We start from the raw sequence: 22,365 nt of genomic DNA, 5'->3' as shown, positions 1-22,365 counted from the left end.
TTGATTGATCTTAGAGTAGGTTAAAAGGTCAGCATAAAATCATGGGTTGAAGGGCCTGTATTCACTGTTCTATGTTCCATTTCTTCTGTGGCCTCCTATCGGTACTAATCCTTCGATCACCAATACCTAATAAAAAACTGGTCGTTTACCTTATTGCTGTATTTGGGGGCTGGTATACAGAAAGCAGCTGTTTCAATAGTAATGACACTTCAAAATAATATTAAATTGACAATAAGCACTGGGACAATCTGAGGTTGTAAAATATGTTAGTTTATTTGTTAAAATTTTATTTTCGTCACCTTGCCTGACTATATTGTTTATGTACAATACCTTAAAGAAAATTAACGCATTGAACACTCATTGCGACACCAAATGCCAACTAGCTCCTCTATGTGGAAGGAAAACAGATGAGGAAGAAGTACAATAGACAGTGATTACTTGTTCTCAATGTTAGTATTTGTTCTGACAGCCCTTAGCTGTCAAGTTAGCGTTAATGTTTATTTTTATCTTGCATGGCTAAGCAGCAAAACTCAGCTTTATGTGGGTGTGAGTGAGTTATTGTTTTCAGTACATCCTCCTACGGTGCCAGGCTTCTGCTCCAGGGAGAATTCTCCTCGTGATACCAAGCTCTAGAAATGAGGGCATCCTGTTAACCAAGGGACAGCCAGCAAGAGTATCAGCCCCAAAGCTGGAGCTTCGATCCAGACAGGACAATGATGACATGCAAGAATGGCACATCTTAAAATCCTTGAAGTCTTTTTGACTTAGGTTGGCCTCCAGCACTTTGCAAAGGATGAGTTTGCACTGCCGGATTGGATCAGGACTGGGTAGTAATCCATTAGTTGGAGATGTAACATTCTGAGAAGAAATTGGATCAAAGAACGCAATATTGATGAACTGGTGTGAGGAAGGTCTGTTCGCTGAGCTTGGAGTTGGATGCATTGTTGGTACAACACAATGCACCGACTGTGCTGTATCTGATCAATTCAGAGTCTGACATAGGGGAACGTTAAAGGGGAATTGTCTCCTAGATTGAATGCTTTCCACTGAGACAGACACACTGGAAGAACGTGGGAAGTATTTTAATCAGCACAATGTCTTACAAATTACAACTTTGCCACCACTTAATCAGTATGTTCCATGTTTGTAAATAAAACATAGTAATTTTGAGGAAAACCACATTACCTTACAGGATGTACAGTTTTCCTGCTGTGTCTATCATTGTCCATCTCAGGCACATGTTTCCAAATAGCCAGCTTGGCAAGCAGCTTTAGTTCATGTGACTTCAATTTATGGTCATTTTCAAAAGTAGGGAAGGCTGAAGAGGGAAAATAATACCAAAGGCTTAGGCAAGTCCTGCTTCAATATTTGCTCTTTATTGAGTTCAAAGACTGTGGGATCAAATCCCAATCCAGGAGCTACACAAACTCTCTAAGGACATTCCTAGTAGGGTACCAAGAAGGTTTAGTATCTTCTGTGATGTTACCTTCCAGACAAATGGTAAATAGAGGTACTGACTCCTATTGTGTGTGCAGACTAATGGACAATACAACATGAAGAAAGGAATTTTCCACCATGTATAGTGATTGAATATTAATTCCACAAAAGATATAGCTAAAACACATTTTACCTAATATTGATTTCATTCTTTCTGTAGAATCTTGCTTTGTGTAAATTGGTTGCTGCATTTCCTTTATTGCCATAGTGACAACAATGATCTTCAACTTTCTCTTCGCACACAAAATTCACCTCCAGAACAAGCTAGGGGAAATGTCTTCACCACATCCAGTCTGCTTCTCCAGAATCGTGTGTATGCCCCTTCCTTTAAAACGCCTCACTATCGGTCAGCACTCATGCTCTTCATCATCTGACCTGTCTCGGACTATCTCCACACAGTCCTTTGAGTTACACTTCGCACCTTCCCCATCTCTCTCTCACCTCTCCCTGTCCCCCTCCACATTTTTGGTTATCAACCTGAAACATTGACTGTTTTCCCCTTCCAGAGATACTGCTTGACCAGTGAAGTTCTTCCTGCATTTCTATTTCCTTATTTTTGTTTCATATTCCAGCAGCTGTAACTTTATTCATTTTCCTTTCAAAGGAAAATGGGTAGGTATGAAAGAGATCATTTACACAGCTAAAGGAAATGGGACTGCTGTACTCAGAGGTGGAATGCTTCTTTTTATTGCATTACAGTTCCTTAAATAGTTTTTTTACTCCTTAATTATTTATGCACCTTTGTACATAATGTATGTTGCAGTATCTGTAAAAGGTTTGCACTTAATCAAAATCCTTTTTGCTTCTAATTAGTAGACATACTTACAAATAAGCTGCATTGTTGTGAAAAAGTACCTCACTCTTTGAAGCATTTTGAGATGTTCTGAAACAATCGTGATATATCTATCTAAAATTGTTAAACTCACATGGAATTGTCTTTGCACTGGGTACTCCATTTACTTCAATTAACCAAAATTTTGCCTGTCTCTATATAAAGAAGTATTTCTGTATTAGTCCTGCATGTAATTTCTGTTCATCATTATACTTAAAATTCAATCCCTTATCTAATCAAACTTCCTTATTTATTCATGCTGCAGTTCCATCTCACAGACACTCTAATACTGCTTCCGGGAGACACAGTAGATAATGGAAAGATTGTGGAAAGCCCATTTCTTCAGATTGATTGTGGAAAATTAACTCAGAATATATTAGAAATATAGCTTAAATTTTTGAATATTCTACCTTAGAAATTAACTCTCATTACATTGAACTCTTAAGTGTGGTGCAATTGAATTTGTTTTTTTTAAATAATATGCATCATCTAAGTCATCTGAAAAGTTCAACCTGAAACTTCCATCTCTCCCACAGATTGCCACCAATAAAATCGGTCACCCGTGGCTGATTACAACAGGATGTGTTACTCAGGGGCGTTCTCAGCCACTCTCAGATTTCCCCCGGGATCAATAAAGTATGACTATAATTAAAACCAAGCTTCAAACCTCACAATCCAAGCACTGGAGTTCATGAAATTTAGGCCTTTTGGCCCAACTAGTCCACACAGTAGCACATGTATTCCACTCATGCCTCTTCTATCAAAATCCATCAGTCCCTTCTCACTTGAGAGCTGGTCCAGGCTCACTTTAAACAGGCATATTCCGTCCTATCAACCACTCCCTCTGGCAGCTAGGCACCTTCTCACTGCACTTTGGGGAACACATTTTCTTTTTGATTCCCAGCTAGATTTCTTGGTGACCTCTAAGCTATGGTTGCCCCATGCATCATATGTTGATTTATTATTGACACATGTACCAAAGGGACAGTGAAAAAACTGTTTTGCAAGCCCTGCACACAGATCATCTCACAGCATTTGCACATCAAGTTTATGCAAGGGAAAAGCAATAACAGGACATGGAATGTAATATTTGTGTTATTGAGGAAGTGCAATGCAAACAAGGTGCAAGTCCATGACAAGGTAGATTGTGAAGTCAATAGTCTTATAACAGTCGGACAGAAGCCTGTCCTTGAGCCTGGGAACAGTATCTCTGTATCCACCTTGCCAAAAAGTGGAGTCATAGTCCCGACCGTTAATTCCCCATTTTCTCCTAATTCCTTTTGATTGTGCCACGGTTCCAACCATTAATTCCCAATTTTCTCCTAATTCCCTTCGATGACGGTACACCTGGTTTTCATCAAGACCTGCAGCATAAGAAGCCCGGCTTTGCACCCACTAGTTGCCAGATCATTGGTTTTGTCAGTGTGGTAATTAACGTTTCCCGGCTGCTTAGGATTGTGTGTCCTAAGTTTTGCTTCAGTACCGAGATTTATCTGTGAAACAGTCTCTCCGTGTCAAGATCAGTTTTCTAATTTCTACTCCAGTTCTGAGGTTTACCAGTGAAACCCAGACTCTCCATGTCAAGATAAATTCTGCCTGTCTCCTGCCTTCCTGCTCTCCCTCCTGTTTGCCATTCAACGCTCACGCCCACCTCTGCATCCTAACTAAATCTCCGTGCCTGTGTCCTGCGCTTGGGTTCACCTCATTTGTTGCAACAAGCGGTGCCCCTGTGGTGAAGTGGTTACCGTGATGCTATTGTAGCACCGGGCATTCCAGAGTTCAGAGTTCAATTCCAGCACTGTTCCGTAAGGAATTTCTGTCTGTCCTCCCTGAGGTTTTCCCTGGATGCTTCAGTTTCCTCCCACAGCCCAAAGACGTACTGGGTAGATTAATTGGTCATTGTAGGTCGTCCCATGGCTAGGTTTGGGTAAAAATGGGGTTGTGGGGTTGTGGAAGGGCCTACACCACACTGTATTGCTAAATAAATAAAAATCCTTGCTCAGTTTAAAGCCCTCTTCAGGTGAAGATCAGGGTGTCATTCATCACAAGTATAACTGCTCAACCATGGCACAGCCAGAGCAAGTCGTTCACAAGGCTTGGGTTCATTAAATTGGGCACACGCCTGGACACAATTTCAGCATATTATTTTTCACAATATAAAAGGAAAACCTTCAAGCCTTTCAAGTCTGTGCTGCCCTCAGAACAATCTCAATTCCCCACTTATTTCCCTGCACCCATTCACTTTCACATACTCAAACTTCTTTCCAATCTTCTTTAACATGCAAAATTTGGGGTAACTTACAGTAGTTACTTAACCACAAGAATCCTCTTGTCAAAAAGCAGCAGCCATGGAAGACCCACATGGTTGCAGGAAGAACCTGCAAACTCCACACAGACAGCAGGCAGGGACAGGGTTAAATGAGGCTGCTGGAACAATGAGGGAGCAGTGCTTACATGCTGTGCCATTGCTTCCCCCATCTAACTGGTATTCTAACTATTTCAGCAGTTTACTAACATGATTTTTTTCTTCAGGAGTGACAACTATGACAACACTGGATGTGATAAGTAGCAAAACAGCCAGGCTGCTCCATGTCACAATGGTGCAAAGTATCTTGCTCAAGATGGTTGATGCCTGGGTCCACTTAGTCTAATTATCATATCACTATTATCTGATACTTCGTCAAAACCTGTGAGAATGTCTTACGGTCATGCCAGTTCCCAAATCTCTTAGGTGGCCTCCAGTGTGAGCAACTAACCTGTTCCCTTTACTAACAATGCTGTTTGTCATCTTATTCCATGTAAGGAATCTGGAGCAGCAGCTGGATGACCTTCAACTCGTAAGGGAGAATGAGGCAGTCATAGATGAGAGCTACAGGGAGGTAGTCACACCTAGGCTGTCGGAAGCAGGTCGTTGGGTGACAGTCAGAGCGGGGAAACGAAGGTGAGCAGACAGGTAGTGCAGAGCACCCCTGTAGCCATTCCCCTGAATAATAAGTTTACCGTCCTGGATACTGTTGGCGGGGACGACCGACCAGGTGTGAGCCACAGTGGCAGGGCCTCCGGCACTGAGTCTGACCCTGTGGTGCAGAAGGGTGGGACGGAGAAGAGGAGAGCTGTCGTCATTGGAGACTCTATAGTTAGGGGAGCAGACAGGAGATTTTGTGGACGTGAGAAGGACACCCGCATGGTTTGTTGCCTCCCGGGTGCCAGGGTCCGGGATGTCTCTGACCGGGTGCACGATATCCTGGTACGAGAGGGAAAGCAACCAGAATTCGTGATACATGTTGGGACCAATGACATAGGCAGGAAGAGGGATGAGGTCCTGAAGTGTGAGTTTTGGGATCTAGGCAGAAGGCTGAAGAACAGGACCTCAAGGGTGGTGTTCTTAGGATTGCTGCCAGTGCTACGTGAAAGTGATGGTAAGAATTGGAGGAGATGGCAGTTGAATGCATGGCTGAGGAGTTGGTGCAGGGAGCAGGGTTTTAGATTTTTGGATCATTGGGATCTCTTCTGGGGAAGGTGGGACCTGTACAGATTGGATGGGTTGCACCTGAACTTGAGGGGGAGCAATATCCTTGTAGGTAAGTTTGCTAGCATGGTTCGGGAGGGTTTAAACTAATTTGCAAGGGGGATGGGACCCAGAGCGATAGAGCAGTGAAAGAAGTGCATGGAGTAAAGCCAGATCTAACATACAGAGAGGCTTTGAGGAAAGAGAAGCAAAATAAAGGGTGTAAAGGTAGAAGGGTGTGTACTTCAATACAAGAAGCATCAGGAACAAAGGTGATGAACTGAGAGCTTGGATACATACATGGAATTATGATGTAGTGGCCATTATAGAGACTTGGCTGGCACCAGAGCAGGAATGGATTCTCAATATTCCTGGATTTCAGTGCTTTAAAAGGGATAGGGATAGGGGAAAAAGGGGAGGAGGGGTGGCATTACTGGTCAGGGATACTATTACAGCTACAGAAAGAGTGGGTAATGTAGCAGGATCTTCTTTTGAGTCAATATAGGTGGAACTCAGGAACAGGAAGGGAGCAGTTACTCTACTGGGAGTATTCTATAGGCCCTCTGGTAGCAGCAGAGATACCAAGGAACAGATTGGGAGGCAGATTTTGGAAAGGTGCAAAAATAACAGGGTTGTTATCATGGGTGACTTTAACTTCCCTAATATTGATTGGCACCTGATTAGTTCCAAGGGTTTAGATGGGGCAGAGTTTGTTAAGTGTGTCCAGGATGGATTCCTGTCACAGTATGTTGACAGGCCGACCAGGGGGAATGCCATACTAGATCTAGTATTAGGTAACGAACTGGGTCAGGTCACAGATCTCTCAGTGGGTGAGCATCTGGGGAACAGTGACCACCGCTCCCTGGCCTTTAGCATATCATGGAAAAGGATAGAATCAGAGAGGACAGGAAAATTTTTAATTGGGGAAGGGCAAATTATGAGGCTATAAGGCTAGAACTTGCGGGTGTGAATTGGGATGATGTTTTTGCAGGGAAATGTACTAAGGACAAGTGGTCGATGTCTAGGGACTTCTGCAGGATGTTAGCGATAATTTTGTCCCGGTGAGGAAGATAAAGAATGGTAGGGTGAAGGAACGATGGGTGACAAGTGAGGTGGAAAATCTAGTCAGGTGGAAGAAGGCAGCATACATGAGGTTTAGGAAGCAAGGATCAGATGGGTCTATTGAGGAATATAGGGTAGCTTAAGAAGGGGCTGAGAAGAGCAAGAATGGGGCATAAGAAGGCCTTGGCGAGTAGGGTAAAGGAAAACCCAAGGCATTCTTCAATTATGTGAAGAACAAAAGGATGACAGGAGTGAAGGTAGGACCAATTAGAGATAAAGGTGGGAAGATGTGCCTGGAGGCTGTGGAAGTGAGCGAGGTCCTCAATGAATACTTCTCCGGTATTCACCAATGAGAGGGAACTTGATGACGGTGAGGACAATATGAGTGAGGTTGATGTTCTGGAGCATGTTGATATCAAGGGGAGGAGGTGTTGGAGTTGTTAAAGTACATTAGGACGGATAAGTCCCCGGGGCCTGACAGAATATTCCCCAGGCTGCTCCACGAGGCAAGGGAAGAGATTGCTGAGCCTCTGGCTAGGATGTTTATGTCCTCGTTGTCTACAGGAATGGTACCAGAGGATTGGAGGGAGGCAAATGTTGTCCCTTTGTTCAAAAAAGGTAGTAGGGATAGTCCGGGTAATTATAGACCAGTGAGCCTTACGTCTGTGGTGGGAAAGCTGTTGGAAAAGATTCTTAGAGATAGGATCTATGGGCATTTAGAGAATCATGGTCTGATCCGGGACAGTCAGCATGGCTTTGTGAAGGGCAGATCATGTCTGACAAGCCTGATAGAGTTCTTTCAGGAGGTGACCAGGCATACAGATGAGGGTAGTCCAGTGGATGTGATCTATATGGATCTTAGTAAGGCATTTGACAAGGTTCCACACGGTAGGCTTATTCAGAAAGTCAGAAGGCATGGGATCCAGGGAAGTTTGGCCAGGTGGATTCAGAATTGGCTTGCCTGCAGAAGACAGAGGGTCATGGTGGAGGGAGTACATTCAGATTGGAGGGTTGTGACTAGTGGTGTCCCACAAGGATCAGTTCTGGGACCTCTACTTTTCATGATTTTTATTAACGACCTGGATGTTGGGGTAGAGGGGTGGGTTGGCAAGTTTGCAGACGACACAAAGTTGGTGGTGTTGTAGTTAGTGTGGAGGTTTGTCGAAGATTGCAGAGAGACATTGATAGGATGCAGAGGTGGGCTGAGAAGTGGCAGATAGAGTTCAACCCGGAGAAGTGTGAGGTGGTACACTTTGAAAGGACGAACTCCAAGTACAAAGTAAATGGCAGGATACTTGGTAGTGTGGAGGAGCAGAGGGATCTGGGGGTACATGTCCATAGATTCCTGAAAGTTGCCTCACAGGCAGATAGGGTAGTTAAGAAAGCTTATGGTGTGTTAGCTTTCATAAGTCGAGGGATAGAGTTTAAGAGTCGCGAGGTAATGATGCAACTCTATAAAACTCTGGTTAGGCCACACTTGGAGTACTGTGTCCATTTCTGGTTGCCTCAATATAGGAAGGATGTGGAAGCATTGGAAAGGGTACAGAGGAGATTTACCAGGATGCTGCCTGGTTTAGAGAGTATGCATTATGATCAGAGATTAAGGGAGATAGGGCTTTACTCTTTGGAGAGAAGGAGGATGAGAGGAGACATGATAGTGGTGTACAAGATATTAAGAGGAATAGATAGAATGGATAGGCAGCGCCTCTTCCCCAGAACACCACTGCTCAATACAAGAGGACATGGCTTTAAGGTAAGGGGTGGGAAGTTCAAGGGGGATGTTAGAGGAAGGTTTTTTACTCAGAGAGTGGTTGGTGCCTGGAATGCACTGCCTGAGTCAGTGGTGGAGGCAGATACACTGGTGAAATTTAAGAGACTACTAGACAGGTATATGGAGGAATTTAAGGGGGTTATATGGGAGGCAGGGTTTGAGGGTTGGCACAACATTGTGGGCTGAAGGGCCTGTACTATTCTATCTTCTATGTTCTATTCCCAAACAGTGTTAAACATACTGCCCTTAGGTTATATTTGAAATCATGATGAAGTCTGATCTCATTCGTATTAATGTCTGCTACACTATCCCTTCTGACTCTGGCTGCTACTCTCTAACACCAGCTAACTCTGTACTGGAACCTTTAAAAGGAAATTGCTGCATCATTTAACTTCATTAACTTGCGACTGGTGTAACTGAGCTGAGGGATGTGTTGAGTCTCCACCACCGATTGGTCAGATTTGTCCGCATCGAAACTGCAGCAACGGTTTTCATCTCCCAGAGAGGATAAAAGCAACGCTGTTAAGCGGCAAAACTCACAGTCAACTCTTGCTGAAAGTTAACTGGAACCTCACCAAGGTAAGGTGATGGTGTGGAGTGAAACTGAGATGTACCAGTATAATATGTGTCAGATTAAGACTGAAGGCTGTTAAATATCATTGCAGACTGAGGAATAGTTTTAAGATTATATTCAACAATGGAAAATGTGAAATTAATAATTCAGAAGGTATTTTTAGATTTGATCTTATTTTATTATTTTTAAGTTACTCAGCCTGATAAAGTGGAGGAGTTAGATATACACTTAAAAAGAAATAAATCATTTAGAGTGCTTTGGGGAAAGAGCAACAGGATGGAGTAAATGAGTTATTCTTTTCACTCTCTATTGAATAACTTCATTCTGTGCTGTCTCTGTTTAAGATGCAATGAGAAAACTTCTGTGCCTGCAATGTGTTGGATTTCTTGCTGTCTCTTTAGATTCCATTATCTTGCCATTTCAATTCTCTTGCTGCGGACAAAATTCAAAAGCAGAAGTGTTTTCACAGTGGCAACACTGCTTCCCTTTCAGTAATAGTCTTGCTGAAGTTCAGATGGGAGCGGAGAAAGTTTCTGACACTGCATCAGTGATCCTCCCGAAGCTCGAGTTTTGAAAATCCATTCATTCAAACAAAAACAGATAGATAAAAATAAAAATCAGCAATGGAGAAAATAAACTATGAACTTAAAAGTCAGGATATGCACAGTTGATCAGTTATTTAACAGAAAGATAAGTATAGTACATTAGCAGAGTTATTTAGTTATATGCTAAACTTCTTAAGCTGTTTTTGTTTTCCTCTGAGTGGCTTGAGTGGGGTAGGATGGGTGGGCAGGGATTGAATGGCAGAATTCAACACAACCTCTAACAGGGTTTGGAGCTAATCCATTCTAGAAAGTAAAACAGCGTTTTGCATTGTGCAGGTTCCAGCACTCCGCTGAGTCTGTCAGTATGAACATATTAGTCTGTGAGAGGGAAACACTCCCTCCAAGTACTAAGTCCAGGAGTTGTGATGTGGGAAACTTAAAAACTATTTTAACTTCAGCCTTGAAAAAGTAATTGGACTTATTCTCCAGAAGAAAATGTTTGCAGACTTATAGGGAAAGAACAGGAGGGTGTTAATATGCAAATAGATCCTGCAGGAAGCCAGCACAGAAATAATGGGCTGAATTGCCTCCTTCTTTATAACTTGTTTTGTTATGCCAACGTTTGACTAGCAACATTATAGAGCATATTGAAGCACGAATTTGATGGATGTAAGATTTCTGCCTTTTGCCAAACTAATCTAAGTTCTACAGAAAATGGAAGGCCTTGTATCTGAAATTCAGATTTTTGTTTTCATTGGCTGACATGGGAGGGGATTTAATTTACATCGAATCATTCTTCTCTTCAAATAAAAGGGAAGATTAACTAATTTGATTGAAATGGTTTAGTGACACTAGTCATGTACTTTCTACTCATTTGTGTTGCTTCCCCAAGGTCTTGGGAGTTGTAGTTTGTGTACATCTTGACTGATGTAAATCCTGGCTTCTGGCCTCTTCCCCCTTCCTTTCCAGTCCTGAAGAAGGACCTCGGCCCAAAACACCCACTCTTCGTTCCTCTCAATAGATGCTGCCTGACCTGCTGAGTTCCTCCACCATTTTGTGTGGGTTATTCTGGATTTCTGCAGAATCTCTTACGTTTAGGAAGTAAAACCCATACTCTCCCCCGCCTACATGCACAGCATGAGAGACTTAATTGCTTTGCCTAAGGTGATGGTCCTGTGCAGGACCAAGGGAGTGTATTTCAGATGAGGCAAAACTTAAGCTTTCTTTACCCTGTCAGCTAGATGTAAATGTTCCTCTGACATGCATTAAAGGGCTCTGCCAACTCCCTCGACCAACACTATAAACTGATTGTTTTGTTTTAAAAGAGATCTTCTGTGAACATTTGACAAATGTATCTCCTAAATTATAAGATAACACTCATTGGTGCATTGCACGTTAGAATATCCTGAGGATACATATAAATAATAATCCAATTTTTCTATGAAGTTATATGACACTTTTGACATCGCCAATTCATTTACCTGTTGCTGTTTAACATCACAAAGCAAGTACACTTGGATTTGATATTCTCTTCCACTCAGTGAGCCTCTCTGGCAGCAGTCAGGACTCACCAGCTCAGAGCTGTTGCAGGAGCCAGAAGGAAAGGAGGAGACAGTTTGAATCAGATTGCTTTATTAAACAAAGTGTGACCCATCAGAAAGTGTCCGTGACATAACAACGTAATAAAACAAAGTTTTTCTTCAGCAATTTTCAGTTTTTAGCCGGTTTGTGTATGAACATTTATAGAGATATAGTGACTCAACGTGTCAGTCATTAAATTGCATTTAAACAGACTTTAGTGTGACAGAATTTGTGAAGGGATTACAGGTTGCTGTGGTGTTTGAGTTATTTAAAATTCACTAAATTTCCTTGTTTCCTTCCAGACAGCTAAGACAAAATCAGCAACACAACAAAAGAGTTCACTGCTGAAACTATTAAGTTATTCTGCCCAATACTAAGTAGACAATCAAACAATCCCTTGTACTGTAGCCATGACAACAGTAGAGAAGCCCATTTTCTTTCTCATTCTGCAAGTCCACATTAAATCCACTTGACATTTATTCCTACTTTCCAAACCTCTGGAAATTTACCAGCTATTACTATTTGTAAATATTTCTGAGGCCAAAGTTATACACTTGGCTGTTCATACAACGCAGAAGTCACAGTACAATTACAGGCAAAGGCACTTACTTAATCCAACTTGTTTGTTATGTCCTGGGGCAAGAAATACATAGCCCAATCACGTCTTCAGAGGTTACAGAGATTTTGCTATATTCTGCTCATAAATGTCTCTTCACACAAAGAGAAGTTTCTTCTGCTAATCGTAAACTAATTTCCTACTGGTCTGCGGTCCTCTATTTAATATTGCTCTGGTTAGCTGCTGCATTTTCTACATTATTAAAATGACTACATTCCCAATTACTTCACCAATTGTAAGACACTATATTGCAAAATATTGTAAAGGTTGTTATGTAAATGCATGTCTTTTTTGATACAATACATCCACTAGAAATTATTTTTACTGTCCTTAACCATCTTTATCATCTTAAAAGCTCCTACATGCTTAGTAACCTATTGGACACCTTCTCCCCAACCCAAATTCCTCTAAACCGTGCTCAAATCAAGAACAATGATAATGAAAAGAAGACTATGAAGAGCAGTCTTGTTTTTAAAGTCCCCTTTTGTGTCTTATCATTCAGAATCCATTGCAGGATTCAAATTCTGGCCAGGCCAGAAAGTTGGAAAGTAAGATCTGTATTTTCATGGGGGGTTTATATATTTATGGACATGCACTAAGCTTCAGAGGAATACAATAATTTCCTAGTTACTAATTGAACTACTTATCTAATAGGCAATAAATACCTCAGCAATGTACAGCACTGGGAGTCCTGTGGGCAGATAATATGAGGATGATTCATAGCTACTTTCTTGAACCACTGCAATCTGTTTAATGAAGACAGTCTTACAGATCCAGGATTTAGACTGGGTAGCAATGAGGGAATGGCATATACCGCATTTCCATAATATAAAACTTAAAGACAAGCCAAAACTGGCCATGTTCCCATGTGGTGATGTTTGTGTCCATCTAGCTGGTAGAGACCATGGGTATAGGAGATGCTGAAGGAAAGGGCGGCGGACCTTCAGAATTTTTTGACCCAGAGAGTTGTGGAGACCAAATCACTGTTAGAATTTATTGTGAAATAGATACTTGGGGGAATGTAAGCAAGGAGGAATTAACACAGAGGAGGAAACAAGGCTTGAGAAAGAGCAGCCATGATCATATTGAGCTGCAGGGCAAGCTTGATGGACTGAGTGACCAACTCCAGCTCCTATCACCTTGTGTTCTTGTGAAACGGGGTCTTCAACATAAATGGCAAACTGTGATTCAGATTGTCCTAAATAATTTGAACAATTTTTGAGGATTTTCATTCATTGGTTCCTTTATTTATTCACTATGCCATTGGATGTTCCCCAAATATTGCTTCACCTCCGATACTTGTGATGTAGACAAGCATTGATTTGATCAGTAGTGGTACTAGATTATTTACACCTCAGTCAATTTTCAATCATCTTTCCTGAGGTGCAACCCTTGACCAGTCCCCTCACTACTATCACTACAGGCAACAAACTACCTTTTTCTTTTTCGGTCTACCAGGGATATTTTGGGTGCTCACAACATGCTAAGAATAATAAATTCAAGTGATGTGGTCCTGATGCAATGTAGTTCCTCCCTAAACGAAAACAAAATTATCATGGGTTCAGTCCATCTTTCTGCATTTACACCCAGTCCTGGCTCAACCTGTCACGAGCAAATGCTGGAAACAAATGCAGGGAGAATTTTGCAGTAAATCTCTGCCTTCCATGTACCCTCACAGCAATGTGAACAGATGGAATGCTGTGAGGAGAACTTATTACAAGGACAACCAGATACAAGTTCAGCTACCTATAAAAGATGCTTTTTTACTCTGCACACATCAGTTTTATACCAGATTCTCTGGTCATCTCTATATCTGCATGCATAACATTCTTACCAGGTTTACAACTGGAGTTAACTGTAACAGGAGTTGTCACCAGGCTGGGTTTAAACCCAGTAGTAGTGAGGTGCCTGGTTATAGTGAATTTCCATATCGTGAAGCAGTGGTCTCCCAAGACAGACTTAGACTAGGTGGACCCAAGTGTAGAGGAGATCAGAGACAAGGGTGGGGTTGAAAAAAAGAATCTTTACTTGAGGACTGGTTTGTGGAGGACACAAGCTAGGCAAACTCAAGACTGAGCAAAGACAAACAAACCAGAGGGAACTTAAATAGACAAACAAGTCAGGGCACAGGTGCACTGATAACTAAAAACAAGACACACATGAAAAAAAAATCAGGGGAGGAGGAGTGTCAAAGTTTGGAGGACTCTGATGCCCCCAGGTGGTCAAACTGGGGCATGCAATTAACATTTCAATCTCCTTTAAGAGAGGGAATAAGAGTACCTCTATTGCAAGGGTGCCCACTTTTTATGCCATAAACCAAATCTGTGGACCCCAGGTTGGGAGTTCCTGCTCCATTGGTTTGGAGCTAACCTGCTGATCTAGTGTCAATGAGCTTCAGTAAAGAATAGTTGGAGGACTCTCAGTGACCATAACATAGACCACTTCAATCCAAGTAGCCTTACACTTGTGACTGTTTTCAACAGCTACCCCACAAAAAAAGTTAAAACATTGAATGACTTGGAGTTTTCCAAGGGAATCAAAACTTTCACTTACCACAGGCAGACTGGTAAAGTAATTTTTCCTGCCCAATGATTCAGTTTGATGATAGCTGGACTTTACATTCTGTATCCTTCCATAACATCTGACCTGCTCTTGGAGCCATTGTACGGACTCCTCTTCACGGCTATATTTCAACTAAATTCTTACAGCTCCTGTCCCCAGGCCCATCAACATCCATTGCACTCTTCCCTGTTGTCATGTCCTGTGATCCTTGCAAAGATAAAACACCAGACTATTTAAGTGGGATTGTCTGCCTGCCTCTGATGGAGCATGATAATGGCCGCAGGGATTGGGTGACATCTGGGGTTCACCAATGCGGAAGTATTTGCTGAAGAATTCCACCTTTCCCTCGGGGTTAATTGGTGCCTGTTCATAATCACCAGTCTGGTTTCAGATGTTGCTCCATTGCTCTAATGCTTCACGGTTCTTGTGCTCCCCTTACACCTGAATGAGTGCCAATTCAGTGTGTTTAAAGGTGATTGGCATGGGGATGTCAAAACAAGTGCCAACTTGCTATCAAACCAACAGAATCCTGATGCAGGGTCAAACCCCAAAACATTGACCATCCCCCTGCCTCCATCGATGCTGCCAGAGCCATGTTTCTCCAGCCATTTGGCTTCCGCTCCAGATCCCAGCACTTGCAGTCTCTCACATCTTGACAGCCAGCCCTACCATTAGGCTCCTGAACCAGTGTGGATAACTGTGCTCACTTCAACTCTGAACTAATTCCATCGCCTACAGACTCATTTTTAAGGACTTCACAACTCATGTTCTCAGTATTATTTTCTTTTTGTTGGCAGAATTTGCCTTTTTTTGAACATTGACTGTTTGTCAGTCTTTCTTATGTGTAGTTTTCATAATTCTATCGCATTTCTTTATTTTCCTGTTTATGCCTGTAAGAAAATGAAACTCAGAACAGTATATGTCGACACTGGCTTTGACTTTGACTTTGTTTCAATAGGCTGCTGTGGCCAAAAGCAGACAAAAGCAAAATCAGGGTATGATCCAACTTTCTGAGTGACATTCTCTTGGAGACTCATTGCCATTTCCTTCTGAGAATTTCATGAATATTGGACATTCTTAGATCATAAGCCTAAAAGTTCATTCTCATATGGAAGGTTCAGATGTGGTATTTTGTAAAGGCAGGCTTCTATACTCTGTGTATGCACTGGCAAGCAGGAAGGTAAAGTCTCTATTATACAAGTGCGATGTAGTTATGTTGGCTTTAGATTAGTTAGAGTCCCCAGCATTTACCTCAGGAGTATTATCAACTGAAACTTATCCCAAACTTTATAAAGAAAACCTGGAACTTTCAGCAGGCTGGATATCATCAGAATGTTGACTTCCATTCTCTCTCTCCACAAATGCTACATGACCCGATGAGTTTTTCCAGACTTCTCTGATGTTACCTTGGACATCTGACCGAAAGTGTAGTGAAAGAGGTAGTTTTTAAGCAGCATCCTAAAGGGAGACAACTTCAGCTGATAGGGCAGGGATTTGTAGTCACAGAGGAGTACAGGGCACAAACAGACCTTTCAGCCCACCATGTCCATGCCAACCCCTTTTCCCATCAACAGTAATCCTATTTGCCTACATTAGGATCTTATTTAAATGCACAGCTGATAATGGGGCAGAAATTAAAACCAGTGGGACCTCAAGTAGAGAGCACAGGGACCACAGAAGGATGTAGGTTTGGAGGGTGTTATAGAGATGAGACCAATGGAGATTTGAAAGAAACGGTATTAATATTAATTTACCCATTCTCTTCTTTTCACTCAAGCAGATTTTCAACCACAAAATGTCTGATCTGGAGAATGCCCTGGTGACAATTATTGAAACTTTTCACAAGTATAGTGGCAAAGATGGAGATAAACTGAAGCTGAAGAAGGCGGATCTGAAGAACCTCATTAACAATGAGCTCAGCAACTTCATTGGGGTGAGTCGAACACAAAATCCTTTATATCGAGCAGGCTTTTGTGGTGGTGGTGCTAGCAAGCTCTTCAGGGGCTGGTAATGTCTCTCAAATACTGGCAATCAGGGCGTAATTTAAAAGCAGAAGTTGTTTCTTAACATCTGATGACCTTACATGCAGATGTAACTTCACACTGTGAGACACGTAAATGTAAAGAGTGTCTAATAGTGTTGAACACAATAATATACTGAGGTGGGATTTGTTACTGTCCTTGCCTTGCGTTATTCAGCATCAGGAGGGCAGAATCCCTTATCACTTTGCTGGATCCCGTGAATCAACACTCAAGACTAGAAGGATCTTGCCCTCTTATTTATTCTCCCTCACACCTGTGTATTCTCATCTTACCTGAAAGCAACTTCCTTGAGACAGGGACAGGGAAGGCCAACGTGTTAAAAGAGAATATGTTAAGTGCTATCATGTGTGCAGCAGCTGAGAGATAATGGAGGGGAGGAAAGTCAAGGCCCAGTGGTTGAAGTCAGGAAACTGGAGTATGGAGGCCTGGCCTGGAATTGGAGGACTGTCCATATGTGTGGGTCAGTGGTGGATGGGTGGGAGGGAGGGAGGGAGGAAGGGAGCTATTTCTTTTGCCGTTGTTGTTTTGTTCTTTGTTCTGCTCTGTCCTGTTGTGCTCGGTGTAGCTCTGCTGAGCGTTGTGGGCATGCTATGTTAGTGCCAGGTGTGCTGGTTGTGAACGCAAATTACACATTTCACTGTATACTTCGAAGTACATGGGATAAGTAAATCTGAATCCGAATCGGAAAGCGGCAAGGAGTACAACATGTGAGTCTGAAAAAGGGTAGAATTGCATGGAGAGTCCTCCAAGTCACTGAAATTGTTTCAACAAATCAGCCATATAGTATTTAGTAAAATCTGACAATCAGCTCTCTGATTTGAAATCCCAGTGGCTCTGCATTAGGTTCATTGCAGCTCTGTTTACCACACTCCCTTCAAACTTGATGAAAATGAAGTAATGATATGTTGGTTATTGATATGAATAACATTCAACAGTCCAGAGAAATGGTCAGTCCACCACTACCGATATCCTTGGCGTGCTGGATTATCAGAATTTACCGTACTGCCTATTTTTGCCTCTGCCTTGCCAATCTTCTGCTAAAATCGCTCTGAGAATCCTGCGAAGTTTTAACATGATAGATCCAGAGAGGATATGGGGTAATCAGGGTCACTGCTTATAAATAATAATAAAAAGGAATTAAAACTAGGTGACATTTATTTACTCATCATCATAAGTCCTTGGTACTCTCTTCCTCGAAGTGTTGTAGCAACATTCTTTGAAGCATTTTTAGTGCAAAGTGACAAGCAAGGACATGAGAAGTTATTGTGATCGGGTAGTCTTCGGGTACGCTGTGATCTCATTAGTTCAAACTTGGACGCTCAAAGTCATTTTATTATCACCACATACAACACTGAGATTCGTATTCTTGCATGCATACGCAATAATCCTATAACCAGGATAGAATCAATGAAAGGCAGTGCCCAACAGGGAGGACAACCAGAGTGCAAAAGACAACAAACTCTGCAAATACGAAGCAAAAAATACTAATAAATAAATAAATAAGCAATAAATAACGGGAACCTGAGATGAAGAGTCCTTGAAAGTGAGTCAGTGGGTTGTGGAGATAGTTCAGTGATGCGGCAAGTGAAGTTAAGTGAAGTTATTCCCTTTCTTTCAAGAGTCTGATGGTTGAGGAGTAGTAGTTGCTCCTTAAACTGATGGTCTGAGTCCACAGGCTCCTCTATCTTCTTCCTGATGGCAGCAGTGAGAAGACAGCATGACCTGGGTGGTGGGGTCCCTGATGACAGTATGGCTTTCCCACGGCAATGCTTTGCAAATACATACTCCCCCCGTAGCGAGAGTTAAGTGCACCGAGTTCTTGGAAGTTCATATCACAGATGACCTCACCTGGTCTCTTAATATCACTTCCCTGAACAAGAAGGCACAGCAGTGCCTCCACTTCCTATGGAGATTGAGTCAGGCTCTGCACCCCACCCCCCACCCCCCACCCCCCCGCCGCACCTTAACTGAATTTTACAGGAGCACCATTGAGAGCATGTTGACAAGCTGCATCTCCATCTGGTATGGGAGCAGTCGAGCATCAGACTGAATGTCCTACAAGGGATGGAGTGTGAGAATGGTTGAGAATATCACTGGGGACATTTATCAGGAACGCTGCATACACAGAGTCCTTAGCATTATCAAGGATCCCACCCACCCACCCATCCATCCAGCATCCTCTTTGACTTTCTACCATCAGGCAGGAGACTCCAATGCAAAAAACAAGAACAGCTAGGATTGATAACAGATTCTTCCCTCAGGTCATTAGGTTTCTGAACTCCCTGCTGCATTGCATTTAAAGTGTCACTAGTTAATCTATTCTGTACCTGACAATATGTAATTTATATACTTTACTTTGTTTATTTGTGTAATTCATCTGTACATTTTATCCTTACTTTCCATAGTAATTCTGTGTTATGTGTATTACTGTGCTTTACACCATGGCTCAGAGAAACATTGTCTCATTTGACGGTATACATGTATATAGTTAAATTACAATAGACTTGACTTGTGTAGATGTGCTCTAAGATGGGGAGGGCTTTACCTATGATGGACAGGCCATATCCGCTACTTTTTGTAGAATTTTCCGTTCAAGGTCATTGGTGTTTCCATACCAGGCTGTGATGCAGCCAGTCAATATACTGTCCACCACACATCTATAGAAGTTTGTCAAAGTTTGTCATATCATACTGAAACTTCACAAACTTCCAAAAAAGTAGATCCACTCCCATGCTATCTTTGTAATTGCACTTAAGTGCTGCACCCAGGCCAGGCCCTCTGAAATGAGAACACTGAGGAAATTAAAGTTGCGTACCCGCTCTGTTTTGTATCTAATATTTCAGTAATATTTGAGTAATCTTGTAAATATATTGTATGGTTAAGCATTCTTGTTTGTTTCAATAATTCATTACGGGTTATATGTATAAATACATGAATTGCATATGGCATCACATGACCGCATGATTCACACGTGCATGCTACATTCCCTGCAATGAAGCCAACTGAAAGCAAATTAAGAAAAGTACTGGATGATGCCAAAATGGTTTCCATGCTGTACGCCATTTCACCATGGCCCAACAGAGGATAAGCAGGTTGGTGCCAACCTCTGTGCCTCTGGTTGGAAAGCATATTGGACCAAGGAAGGACCATGCTGCTCACAGGAAGCATGAAACTGAGCAAAATAATGGTTCAACTACAAAAGTTCCTGTTGGCAAAATATCCCAGAAAGCTTCTGATATGGTAATCAGGTCATTACTTGCAAAATGTGTTTTAAGCTGGTAGAGAGGTCAAGGAGCTTCAGGAAAGTTGCAAGCATTCGGCTTTTGTGAGTATAAAGAACCAGAATCTACTCTGTGTGCATTAAGGTTACTGCATGAATTTCAAGTGGGAGACAAAAAGCTGCTTGTAAAAGTAGATTTAAAGATCAAAGCTCAGCTGGATGAATGGAAGTTTATAATGAAAGGAGTTAATAGAGATACAAAAACTGGGGATTCATCAGATGATGTTGTGGATGGGGCAACCCAAAGGAGAGATTAGATTGTAAAAGGAGCAATAGAGGGATTAATAAAAGAATAATCCTGTGAGTTAAATGCATCTTCCCAAGATCAAGATGCACAAACTAGAAGAAGAAAAAGGAAGAGGAAGGGAAGTGTCCAGAGCTGTCAGAACCACTTCCTGTAATCTCAGAGTCTTCTCCTACAGTCGCCACAGAGGAGGCCCCAGAACCTGAGATTGTTTTCACAGCCACAAGTCCCTCCTGCCAAGCAGAGTACCACCCCCACCACCTCCCCCCTGTCACAAAGGACATTATCACACAAGAGTAAGAAATCTTCCACAACAATTAAATTTTTAAGCCTAAATGGAACAATTTAAAATTTATGATGCGTGGATGTCTGTGTATAGTAGTTGTATTTTATAACATACCGTGTATATAGTTGAGATGCATCCTCCATTGAGTTGGAGTTTGTAGCTTAGCAGGGAGGAGTGTTGTGTATTTAATATTTCAGTAGCATTTGAGTAATCTTATAAATATATTGTTTGATTAAGCATTCCTGTTCACTTCAATAATTCATTATGGCTTACATGTATAAATATGTGATATTGCATACATTATCATGCCACCACATGCTACATACGAGCCCCACTTAAAGTAAACACAAAGTTAGGTCCACAATCCCATACTCCCATGTCTTCTGTTGAATTAGTTTAATGCTTTAAAGTTACAAAACATAATGCTCACAACCTCTGACCCTCAGATAAAGACTGGCTCTTGAACGCGTTTTCTCCTCCTGAAGTTAATAATCAGCTGCTTGGTTTTGCTGACATTGAGTAAGAGGTTAAATGGTTAACGTAACCAAATGGTAATTTAAAAAGCAGACACAAGGAGATCTGCAGATGCTGGAAATTCAAGCAACACACAAAAAATGCTGGTGAACGCAGCAGGCCAGGCAGCATTTTTTTGTTGTGTGTTAGTTAAAAGGCAGTAAATGGTTAAGATTCAAGATTCAAGTTTATTTGTCACATGTACATTGAAGTGTGTTGTTTGTGTTAACAACCAACACACCCAGGGGTGAGCTGGGGTCAGCCCACAAGTTTTGCCACACATTCCAGCACCAACAAAGCATGCCTACAATGCTCAGCAGAACTACAAAAAACACAACAAAACAGAACAGAACATGCAACAAAACAACAACAGCAAAATAAGCCCTGTTCCCATCCAACGCAGATCTATAGATTATCTGGATTCTTCAGCCCCCAGCGGACTGGAACTTGGACTCGGACTTGGAGATGGTGGACCTTCAAATCTGAGCTCACTAGTGCAGGTTGGAGGGGCTGAATGGCCTCCTGCTCCTCATTCATGAGTTTCTCTGTGCTGTTCACAGAAATCAGTGATAAATGCTTGTTGGTTTGAATAGTCCTCAACTTTTCAGAGAGGGAGAGAAGAAGGGAAGGAGAGAGGATAAGAGAGAGTAAAAAGGGGTGGAGGGGAGAGGAGGAAAGAAACAAAATAAATCATAAGAGAAGTGATGGTCTGAGGAAAGAGACCCAGAGGCTATTAAGAAGTACCATTAATACACTCCTGGAGCTTCCTGTACTCCTTTTCATTTTTCTGTCAGCCCTTTATTAATTAATGAAATCTTGGTGCTTTTCCCAGAATCACTCAACAAAGAGAAATGAAAATTGCTCTGGCCTCTGCTGTGAGTGGAACTGCAAAGATGCACTCTATTCTCTGTACCCAGCGAAATGGTGAAAACCATGCTCATAGAATCCATTTATTATTTCTCAAAGAAAAACCACCAAGGAAAATTTCATAACTGTATTTAAGATGTGCCCACTGGCCAAATCAAAGGAGTTCTTCAGCTGTGGATAAGTGACTAATGGGGGGGATGGTTGGAGGGTGGTTTGTAGATTGTGACTGCTACAAAGGCAGGTATTGTGTTGGTGAAGAACCTGCTGCAATCATGAGCCACAACACTGATTGTTCAGGCATGCTGTCCAACACTGACTGCCTTCAGTGAACAAAACAATGTTGTGATCCTGTTTTGCCTTCATTTTTTCTTTCCTCACTGGGTGTCATGCATTGCTCGTGTGACCATTCTTGCAACAGCATTGTCCGGATGTGCCAAAGTCAAAGTTCAAAGTAAAATTTATTAACAAACATGCCGACGTTACCATATACTACAAAGTTGCTGGTGAACGCAGCAGGCCGTCGACTGCACCTCTTCCTATAGATGCTGCTTGGCCTGCTGCGTTCACCAGCAACTTTGATGTATG

The 22,365-nt window shown here is 42.0% G+C and overlaps 1 protein-coding gene across 2 annotated transcripts in view; it reads left to right on the top strand.

Annotated features, from left to right (window-relative positions):
• Positions 1–9,102: 9,102 nt before the first annotated feature.
• The window catches only part of s100b (S100 calcium binding protein, beta (neural)), a 38,185-nt gene continuing 24,922 nt past the window's right edge, over positions 9,103–22,365 (top strand). Inside the window, exons 1-2 of one of the 2 annotated variants that reach the window (XM_063051799.1) lie at positions 9,103–9,249; positions 16,329–16,481. In XM_063051799.1, the coding sequence (XP_062907869.1) occupies positions 16,344–16,481 (138 nt within the window). In that variant the 5' untranslated portion in view covers positions 9,103–9,249; positions 16,329–16,343. Of the gene's footprint in view, positions 9,250–16,325; positions 16,482–22,365 lie in introns of both variants that reach the window. The other variant, XM_063051800.1, reaches the window with a different exon arrangement.

This window comes from Mobula hypostoma, chromosome 6, assembly GCF_963921235.1.
Source record: "Mobula hypostoma chromosome 6, sMobHyp1.1, whole genome shotgun sequence".
NCBI classification, from domain to species: Eukaryota; Metazoa; Chordata; class Chondrichthyes; order Myliobatiformes; family Myliobatidae; genus Mobula; species Mobula hypostoma.
This window is presented reverse-complemented; position numbering and strand designations above follow the sequence as displayed.